The sequence below is a fragment of the Brassica oleracea genome, chromosome C3 (assembly GCF_000695525.1).
Source record: "Brassica oleracea var. oleracea cultivar TO1000 chromosome C3, BOL, whole genome shotgun sequence".
NCBI lineage: Eukaryota > Viridiplantae > Streptophyta > Magnoliopsida > Brassicales > Brassicaceae > Brassica > Brassica oleracea.
This window is the reverse complement of record NC_027750.1, coordinates 7,633,368-7,644,052: the sequence shown is the minus strand read 5'-3', so window position 1 is coordinate 7,644,052 and position 10,685 is coordinate 7,633,368. Positions and strand designations below refer to the sequence as shown.

The window sequence follows — 10,685 nt, the reverse complement described above, 5'->3', positions numbered from 1 at the left end:
TAGGACTGACATGGAAACCTGACTTTCAAAGCGGATCGGTAAATTCAGTAGCTCTCTTTCCTTACTCCTCCGACCATGATCTGAGAAAATAAGATAAAAAGGTTTCAGAAAGTCCGGTATGGACAGGTTGAAACTCATTAGTTAGAGATCCTAATGCAAATAGTTTCTTTGACATAAAACATAAAATAGTTGGGACTGCAGAAGTAGTACCTAGCCATGGACAGACATTTATGCTCCCCTCCAGTTCATACTCCAACTCGGAAATGATTTGAGCAGTATTAGAGAGTGGCGACATTGGCGTGTATATATATAGTGTGGAGAGGGGAAGTCGAATAGTAATTCGTGGAGTTCTTGTCTTTGATTTGATGAATCATGAATGCAATAATAGATGTATCCAGTGGGAGGAGGAGAAGTTGGATAGCGATTTAAATCTGAAAAAGAAGCTGAAAGGCGACGAAATGGAGGAAGTGGAAAAGCCAGAATCTGTAAGCACTACGGCGACAAAAACTGAAGAAATAAGGATGCTTAGGTTAGATGGGCCAGCTGGCTCTTTTCTATTGGTTTATTAATCCTACGTGGCATAGCTAGAATTTGAGTATATCCAACTTTTAGCAATCGTTAGATTATGATTAGAAAAGGAAAATGTTATAAGAAAAGGAGGAAAATAAGAAAGTGGGTTCGAACCCTGCTCGGGAACGCGCTAGGCGCTAGTCGGGCGGTTGGGTTGGACCCAGCGCATAAAGAGAAAATCAGGGATTAATAGGAAACTATGCGGGGTAAAATTTTTAAATTGTTCACTATGTTATAAAACATGTTAATCTTTAATTGTGTATAACATTAATACATTTTCATGTTTAAGATTGTATAAAACACACAAATAGAATATATAAACTTAATATAGTATAATTTTCATCAAAATTATGAATATAAATGATATTTATAAAAGTTCAGATCAAATAAATAAATAAAAATATTATTAAAAATAAAATAAATAATAATAATTAAAAATAGATTAGACGACCGCCTAGGCGGTCTAGGCAGTGTAGGCGGAGAAAATCGGATATCTGATTTTTTAACCGATTTGGCATACATCGGAGCGGAAGAGTGACGCGTAGCGCCTAGGCGGCCGATTTTTAGAACAGGGGTTCGAACCAACTCCATGAAGGACAAGCAGACAAGATTACAAACCACTAGACTAAAACATATTTCGGAAATTTTGGCGTCCCTAAACTTATTATACTTTTTGGCGTCTACAGTCTTTGCTTTACGGGCTTTGGTCCAGGGCCGGCCTTGCTTTACTACTCAAGCTGAAGGATTTGATATATCTAATTGGGAAATTGCCACAAATACCACATTCATAGTATCATTTTTCATGTTTACACTAACCACTTTTACCCTCACTTTTAATGAAGGGTAAAATACACTTATACCCCTAGGATTAACTAATCTAGACTTAGGATTTAGAGTTGAAGGGTGGAGTAGAGTTTTTAGAATGTAAAATTTAGGATTCTAATAAATATATAAATAAATACTTAAAAAATATAATTTAAAAAAAAAAAATAGTTTCAAACATAATTTTTGATTTTCAAAAAGAAATTTTGAAAAAAGTAATAAAAAAATTATAAAAAATTATAAAAAATTCAAATTTGAAAAAGTATAATTAGAAAACATAAAAAAATATGTTTTTATTTATTTATTTAAATAATGATTTATTATATATATATATATAACAAGGGTATAAGAGTCTTTTGCCACTTAATGAAGAAGATATTTTTGAAAATGTCATTTAGTGTTGGTAAAGATGAAAATTGGTACCACTAAAGTGGTAAACATAAAATTTCCCCTATCTAATTCTACAATATTACTTTAGTTTTTTTTCTTAAAGGATTTCTATGACTAAAACATAGTCACCAAATCAATAACCTGACTTATTTGTTAATGTTCTAAAAGGGAAAACATTTCTAATTAAGGTTCAGAATCAAAAATTATATCACAAAAGTCTATAATTTTATCATGGTCAATTGACCATACCTTATATATATATATTTGTTGTTACTGTTAAACATACCTTATATATAATACTTTATATATATTGTATGAGTATATACAAAATTATTGGTTATAAACATGAAGGATGACCAAAACCAATTTGGTGCATTTATAAATAGACTAATACATTCTTGTGAATTAATAAAGCAAGAAAAGAAAACTTAACAAAAATCAGTTAAGCCGTGTTTAAAATCAAATTATATAAAGATGAATTTCTCAACAATGTTGCTTTTGTTCACCTTCTCCGTTTTCATGGTGGTTTCTTCCATTCATTGCCAAACAATTGATCTCGTTCCGGGTATTTATGCATATTTGCCAAAAAAAAATTACATTATTGTGGATATAATTTTAATATGATATGAATATCAGTATCTCGTTCCGGATATTTATACATATTTGTAAAAAATATTTACATTATTGTTGATATATCTGATATGAATATCAGTATTAATTTTGATTAAAATAACCCTCCAAATTATAAAACATATCCTTGTTTTCATAAAAGCTTTCTTAATATTTGAATTAATAAAAAAATGGTTATGAAATATATCATAAATAATTGTATTTGTTGTGTTAATATGACTTTATCAATGAATTGTTTTTTTTTAATAGGCAACTTTGCACCGGACGAACCCTCCATTTGCTTCAATCCTTGCACTGTTAAACTTGGCGACAAAGAGTGCAAAACGATTTGTTTGAATAAGACATACAAAGATGGTTCTTGTATTGGTTTTGGAATCCCCACTTCTCTCAAGTATTGTTGTTGTACAAAATGATTTATACATGAGTGTTTGAACAATTAGAGAATAAAGCAAAGTCTTTGTTACTTAATTACCAAGACTGTCATGTTTCGTGAATCTCTATGTTTTTTTTTCTTGGCTTGTGAGTTCCATCTTTGTTCCCTGGTCGATGCATTATAGTTTTTTGGTATTTTTGGCACGCCATTTTCTTGGGTAGTATATAATTCATAAACATATCCTCCTCCAGAATATTAAATAATTAGTTTTCTTCTTTTTGTTTGTTTGTTTGATGAAATAGTTTTCTTCTTTTACTGATGTTACAAACAGATCCAAGAATGTGAAAACTGTTGCTTCATTTTCTGTTATGTGTACACCATAGTGTTACTTCGAAGGATTTCAATCTATTTTATTAAAATAAAAAGTACTCTTTGTAAATAACTTTAGTATTACGTAATTTACTGATTATGTCACCAAAATTTTAAACATGATTAAAATTTATTAAAGATATTTTCGTCATTGTTGGTCACAAAATATAAATTTATAATAAAATATAAAAATATGCTCTTATATCTATACTATTAAAAGGGAAGAATTCATAAAAATCTACTTAAACAAAATTGTTGGGCCCATTCATTAATAATATGTTTTATTAAATATTTTCCTTAATCAATCAAAATATATCTATTCCTATTTATAAGGAACCCACTACGTTAATTATGTTAATTAGTGTTACTAATCCATATAAAAGAAACACTACTTCCAAACAATAATTAATCTAATATTAAATGGCAGCTTACGAAACTAATTGATGTTTATTACAACATAAGTACTTATGATCATACATTATTTCTTAGAGTTTAAAGAAAGAAGTACTATAAGGAAGCATATTATGATACGAAAACAAAATCATAATAGTAAAATCATTAATCTAACAGTTTTGGAAAATAGGTACAAAAAATATTTAAAACTAAAAATATTTATGATAAAATTTAATTATTTAATAAAATTTTAAAACCTATTAAAAATCCTATAGATATATTCTTTTAATTTATCTTAAGTATGCCAATTAATCTCAAGTCTCACAAACTTAACAAAATCTCAAGTCTCACCAATTTAACAAATGTAACTATTAAAAAATACACACAAAATATTAAAGGATAGACATCGATTTTTTGGGTTGGGTACGGATCAATTCATTTCGGGTATGAGTCCTTAAGTTATAGATATTTGGACCGTATCTGAAAATATTTGATTTGAGTTTAAGTTGGTTTTCTTTCAGGTCTGGATCCATACTTCAAATATCTGTAATATACATGTAACTTTTGGATACATAACGGGTCTGATCGGTTAGAACATTTAAACCCGAAAAAATTTGAAATATCCAAAAATTTGAAAAATACTCGAAAACCTGAAAAATAACTGACACGAAAACATACCCAAAAACTCAAATGAATACCGTAAATATTAAAATATCCAAAGAGTCATAAAATTTTACTTCAAAATCTGACCCGAAGAACCAAATAATACCTAAATTTTAATCCGACTACCAATTTTTTTTTTTTTAAATGAAATTTTACCTGAAACCCGAAATGATAACCCAAAACCTAAACCTGAAAATTAAAAATGATCCGTAATATCAAAAACATATTCAAAATATGAAAATATACCTAATAAACACAACATATTTTTGGTGCTTTGGATACTTGATTGGGTCTCGGGTAGGACTTAGACTCGATAGAGACTTGCGGGTCCAAAAATACCCAATAGATACCTTGCCTTGAATCCATACAAAACCCGAACCTATAAACTAATTCATATATTACACAAAAAAATTAATTTCTTTTTGATATAATACAATTTTGTAACATAATAATACACAACAATCAAAAAATACTATTTCATATCAAAATTTCTTTATCATCCAAAATAACCCGCGCTTTCGAAGCGCATGTCAAAATCTAGTTATATATTATAAGGTTGCATATAAAAAAATATTATTTTAAACATAAATACATAATATATATATATATTCGTATTTTATGTGATTAAATATTCTTATCCAATATCAAATTTTTAATTCTTAATATTTATTTTAAATTATAATAAAATTATATAATATATATATATATATATATTTAGTATGCATAATTAAATTATTATTTTGAATAATAAATAAAGTTAAATAACTTAATATACACACAAAATAGCACAGACTCATTAATTTTACAGTATACTTCATTTAAAATATTTAAAGGAAATATTTTAAAAGTAATAGTTAGCAATAATTCAAAAATAAAAAAAAATCAGAATATTAAAATTTAAACGGAATTTTTTAAAAATATTTAGAGGGGCTTATTGAATTAGGTATTTGAAAGAATTCTGGTTTTTTTTTTGGCAAATCTTACCTTATTGGATTTAGTATTTATAAAACCTTTTACAAATCCATAGTTATTGAACTTATCATTTGTATAAATCCCATTAAATCACCCCTTATTGGAAAATTAGAATTTCATAAATAATATTTATCAAGAATTATTTTGGATTATCTAAAATAAATTTTGTAGTCAAAATTCAGTTAGAGCAAATACCACCTAATGAGATGGTATTTCACAAAAATAAAAAAGGGATTTCATCCTCTTCGTCTTATCATCCGTAAAAAAATACGAATGCGACTAGATGTAGTTCTATTACCCTATGTGATCCCATAAAGCCGTGCTATCACCACTGACTATCGTCATCTCCAACCACTATCAATAAACGCTAGTCGCAGACGTTTTCACCACGTCGGTTCCTGGACCCACTGCTAGATATACACTTGACATGGTTCGGTTATGTTCTTTTAACAAAATTTTTTTTACTTGATCTGATGATGATTCATATGTTGCAGTATTATTCACTGTGATGATGAGCCTCTTAAGATAATTAAAGTTTTTGTTTACTCGTCATAGAAAGGTTTGTTTCCAGATTTTCTGTGGTTAATTCATAAAAGAAATTTAAAGTTTATTCATATCTGAAACTCCTAAATCCATTTTAACCACCTCCCTAAAATTTTGTTTAAATCCCGAGTTTTTAAAAAATCTTTTGAATTTTGTATTTAACGAAATCCTCTCAAATTATCAGTTCAATAAGCTCCCCCCCCCCCTTTAAACAAAATTTTAGAATTTTTTTTTGTATTGAAAAATTCGCTATATATATTTTAAATTTTTTAAATAATACTTAAAATTCTGTTAAAAATTTATAAAAAAAACATAAAACTCAAAAATACACATTGAATAAGTTTCCTATCTAATTTGTGAATATTTGGATTTAAAATTAGAATAATACAGATCATTATTCTCCTCAAAACCAAAAAGTAAGTTCAATTAATTTCCATAAATTAATTTTTTTTAATAAGCCATTTACATAAATTTAATTATAACATATATATAATTTAAATTCAGAAATCATATAATAAATTGTAATTTTCTTAACAAAATTTTGTAAACTAAAACTAATCATGCGCTTTCAAAGCACACTTCAAAATCTAATATAGTTTTACTTTTTAGTTTATATAGGTAATCGAACAATCTGTTAAACATTATATATCATTTTTGTTCTCATCTGTACAGGGTTTGGAACTATAGAAGGATTGTCTTAGATTGTATTACTTAAATCATTTACTTAATTCATACAAACTACTTCATCATGTTTACATAATACACGAATACTACTTTGACTTGAATACAAAAGCTTGCTAATGTTTAGTCAGCCTTCTAAATTTGTCATACTATTGCTGGATTATTTCCTTAAATGAGATATTTCTGATGAGCAAACGAAGACTTTATCTTTTAGTCCAAGATGCACATTTATTGTATCAACAAAATTGAAAGAAACAAAAAAAAGAATTGGATAGGCTTAGATCTTGGACAGACTCACAGAAATTTGCTGTTGACCGTATTATTTAACCATATATTAATGGATCATTTCATCCTCAATCACACAAACCTACATCTTGTCTTGAATATATAATAGAGGTTGGGTTGTTAATAGAGCTTAGTTTAAAAAGTTGAGTGCCAGAGAGACTTATTTTATAAATGGATTCTTCAAAAGTGTTGCTTACATTTGCGCTCGTGGTTACAATGTCCATCTCCTACGATCTTTTCTCCGGTATGTCTATTTATATTTTATGGTTGTTACATTAGTCACATATTCAAGAATCAAGACTCAAGTTGTTTGCTCATTAATGTGTTTTTTTTTAAATTACTTTGCATGATTGCATGTATAGGAATAAACGCGAGAATTGTGCCTCCGACTTGTTACGAGGGATGTAACGCAACGTTTCATAATCCAGAATGTAACAAATTTTGTATAGGATTGCTTTATAAAGATGGTAGTTGCTTTGACCCAGAAGGTCCTTCTAAACGACCTTATTATCGTTGTTGTTGCGACCCTATAATTCTTCCACCTCCTTCTCTTTGATCAATATATCTGTCCTTCTGCTTTATAATATCTATACTTGATAAAAAAACAATTTTCTTTCTCGAATTTCATAGAAATATCTAACTTTAATAATGTCCTTATTGCATTTTTTTCCGTTTCTTAAAACAGTTTTTTTTTATCACGGAATAATATTACGAACTAATAGTTATTGTTATTTAGCAAAACAAACAATTATCAATATATATATAGTGATAATTTCATTTCTTATAGTAGAATATGTAGATTAGCCGGCCCTTAGGCCAAGCGGATGATGCCCATGCTTCCGGCCGCATTTAAATAATTAAAATATCGGTCGCAAATTTAGTAAAGCTATCGCTAGTGGTTCATTTCCCTGAAACAAATCTCCTCCCGATTAAACCATTTTCGAATCCTACTAGTTACATGTTTTAATTTTATTTTATTTTTTTTTAACAATAAAATGGCCAATTTTTTATTTTGCTTCTAGCCTGTATAGTGTCAGGACCGGCTAGATATGTAATATCTTTACCTATGATGTATAGGAAAACCATTTCTGGCATATATTGGCAGTACTCACAAACGATTTTAAGAAAATTATAATCAGTGATATATATGAAATTATCATCGGTAGTGTACTAATGTATGGATGTTATCATATGAATCATATAGTCTGTGTAGTTTTGATACAATAAATTTGTCAGCTGTGTGACCATGTAGTTGATGTTTCGTTTCTGTAGTTAGCAGTCATTTTTTTTCTTTAAGTTACGCCTTTAATGTTAAGTAATAGATGCAACTTGAATAATAATTGATGGAACAAAGATTGACTATACATCTCATACAACTGTATGAACAGATTTATAATTGGGGTTTGGTGTCTCGCGCAACGTTGACTATAGATCTCATAGTTTAATTTCTTATACACATGTACTTTTAATTGATCACTATTGAAAGCTATCTTAAAGCTGTATCGGACATTATGCACGGGAATACAAGTTTATCATTTCTTTTTCTTTTTTCCTTATATATATTAAATTATCGTAAGAATGCATGATAACTACCCTTTTATAAGTAAAGGACCAGTTACATCTAATCATTTTTATGTCCTGCTACATTAACTGTATTCTTAACTATCAAAATTCAAGATGATTTATTCAAATGGATAAAATTTTACATTCTTTCAGATAAAATACATCTTCTGACCTTTTGAGAGTAAACAAGCGTAAAATTCTTCGGACTATTTTTTTTTATAAGATACTAGAAGTAAAATTAAAGCATAACATATCCAAGATAAAAAAAGATCAAATTCTTCAAATATGTAACACAATTACAAACCTCAATAAAAAACAAAAAAAAAACAAGTAGGATCAAGAAGAAGAAGAAACATATTATGATAGATTCAAAGCATTATTATCATGATGATGAAACATCAACATGTCGCTTCCGTAACTCTCTTTGTCATCTTCGCTTCCAACATTGATAAAAGACGTGGAAGATGAATTCAACGGAGTCGAGCTGCTCGGTAGCATTGAAGAACTGAAATTCCACCCGACCTTATAATTCTCACCGTCATTAATGGCCGATGAGTAGTTTCCCGTTAGAGGGACCTGGTTAATAGATTGGCCACCAGAAACGGTGTAGCTGAGATAATTTTCCAAGCATTCTCCATTGTTTTGCCATTGAACCGGTGGTGTTGAGTTGAGCAAACCGGTGAAACTGGTTTGGTGGTCGTTTTGAAGCTGTTGGTTTGCTTGGTGAGGTTGGTATGATTCGGTTTGAACATTGCTTAGAGAGGTATTCAGTTGATTCAAGAGTTCGGGATTAATACTTGTATTAGCGAGACCAAACGGAATGTTCACTGGTTGTGACATAGATTTGAAGAGAGATGAGGTGAGAAAGGAGGAAAGTTGAAGAAGATTGATCCTTGGACAATGAGTCACCGGATCAATCCCCATTCGTAAGAGTTTCTTTTTTATGTGAGTGTTCCAATAATTTTTTATCTCATTATCTGTTCTTCCTGGCAAGTGAATAGCAATGGCAGACCATCTATACATAGAGGAGAAAAAAAAACAAGTTAGATTTTAAAAATAAAATGGAATGAAAAAGTTTTGACTTGCTAAGATATGGATTGGTTTCGTAAACAGTTGTAGATCGCAAGCTTAACTTTAGACATTTGACTTTGGTATAGTACTTATGTTCTTGTCTTTTAGTTGAATTACATAAAATATGCAACTAGTATTTTTTATAGAAAATATAAAAGACATGGAAGTCCAACAAAGTAGGTGTAGTAGTGGAAAACTATGTCACTGGTTTAGTTTTAATAATATTTACACACAATAATCACTAAACAATTAGTATAAACTAAAATGAGATGAAAAACAAGTTGAAGAAAGACTAACTTGTTTCCAAGAAGACGATGGAGTTGAATGATAGTCTCTTCCTCTTGAAGAGAGAACTCTCCTCTCTTAATATCGGGTCTTAGATAGTTCGTCCATCGCAATCTACAACTCTTCCCGCATCTTTTTAACCCTTTTCAAGATTTACACCAAGAAAATGGAATTAGAACCATGATTAATTTAAAGGTAATACTAACATAGACGTTCATATGATGTAACATGCTAATCTTTATTATTATTATTATTAAATTTTAAGGGCAAGTGTTGATGTAAACATTAAACGCAAGAAAATAATCGTAGCTTAGAGGATTTAGCTACGGTTTGCGCGTATGTTTACATGCTTAAGTGTTGACACTTAACATGATAAAATGCTAATGATTATTCGTAACTTTTAGACCACAAACGTGAACACAAAACGCAAGAGCACAATCGTAGGCTATAGATCTTAGCTAGGGTTTGTGCGTACGTATATATATTAAGGGTAGTAGCTAGATTCTTATAACTTATAAAGTGGTAGTAACTTACCGGCGTTTTTGGGAAGGGTTCGCCATTTACCGGGACCGTGCGCCTGTATATAGCTGACGAGCTTCTCGTCTTCCTCTGGAGTCCATGGTCCTTTCTTCACTTCACTTTCTTCCGAGCTTGAAGATTTTCCCATCTCTTTAGAAATGTTATTTGTTGAGGAAGCTAGAAAAAAATAAAAGGAGCTAATAGTTTGAGAACTTGATTACAAAGAAAATATGTTTCTTTCATGAATATGTATGTATATATATGTGGTATACGCAAAGTCAAGTCAAGGTGATTCGGTACCGCCCTTCCATTATCCATCTAAATACGTGTCTTTTCTTGATGATATACGGAGAAAAAACAGCTTATTTTGTTGACAAAAAAAATTAGGTGTGTAACTTTTTTTTAAGACGTTAACAACAAAGATCTCTGACCAAACAAACAAAACAAACAAAAAATATGAGACTAAACCATCTTTGTTAATGGCTTAATTGTGATGAAGCGATAACATGCATGCACTTGGCAAAATCTCAATGGTCTATGTGGATGTGTGATAATA

General features: G+C 29.5%; 2 protein-coding genes and 1 long non-coding RNA gene across 3 annotated transcripts; 2 read left to right on the top strand and 1 right to left on the bottom strand.

Moving 5' to 3' along the window:
- The first annotated feature begins 2,192 nt into the window (after nt 1-2,192).
- Nucleotides 2,193-2,879, top strand: LOC106334319. Its single transcript, XR_001268582.1, has 2 exons — nt 2,193-2,347; nt 2,662-2,879. It is a non-coding gene; the product is annotated as an uncharacterized LOC106334319 (long non-coding RNA).
- Nucleotides 2,880-6,785: 3,906 nt separating this feature from the next.
- LOC106332870 (defensin-like protein 69) lies at nt 6,786-7,253 on the top strand. The gene is made up of 2 exons (XM_013771367.1): nt 6,786-6,935; nt 7,054-7,253. Exons 1-2 carry the CDS (start codon nt 6,863-6,865, stop codon nt 7,245-7,247), a joined length of 267 nt encoding a protein of 88 aa, XP_013626821.1. The 5' UTR covers nt 6,786-6,862; the 3' UTR covers nt 7,248-7,253.
- Nucleotides 7,254-8,570: 1,317 nt separating this feature from the next.
- LOC106332869 (transcription repressor MYB4) lies at nt 8,571-10,362 on the bottom strand. The gene is made up of 3 exons (XM_013771366.1): nt 10,145-10,362; nt 9,623-9,752; nt 8,571-9,269 (listed from the first exon to the last, which is right to left on the bottom strand). The coding sequence occupies exons 1-3, from the start codon at nt 10,275-10,277 to the stop codon at nt 8,612-8,614; spliced, it is 921 nt and encodes a 306-aa protein (XP_013626820.1). The 5' UTR covers nt 10,278-10,362; the 3' UTR covers nt 8,571-8,611.
- Between the last annotated feature and the right edge of the window lie 323 nt (nt 10,363-10,685).

Excerpts from the sequence above, each read along its gene's own strand:
- LOC106332869 (XM_013771366.1), bottom strand. The coding sequence starts at position 10,277 with ATGGGAAAATCTTCAAGCTCGGAAGAAAGTGAAGTGAAGAAAGGACCA. Across the intron at positions 9,753-10,144 it reads AACCCTTCCCAAAAACGCCG|GGTTAAAAAGATGCGGGAAG; the intron begins GTAAGTTACTAC and ends AATCTTGAAAAG. Across the intron at positions 9,270-9,622 it reads CATCGTCTTCTTGGAAACAA|ATGGTCTGCCATTGCTATTC; the intron begins GTTAGTCTTTCT and ends CTCTATGTATAG.
- LOC106332870 (XM_013771367.1), top strand. The coding sequence starts at position 6,863 with ATGGATTCTTCAAAAGTGTTGCTTACATTTGCGCTCGTGGTTACAATG. Across the intron at positions 6,936-7,053 it reads CTCCTACGATCTTTTCTCCG|GAATAAACGCGAGAATTGTG; the intron begins GTATGTCTATTT and ends TTGCATGTATAG.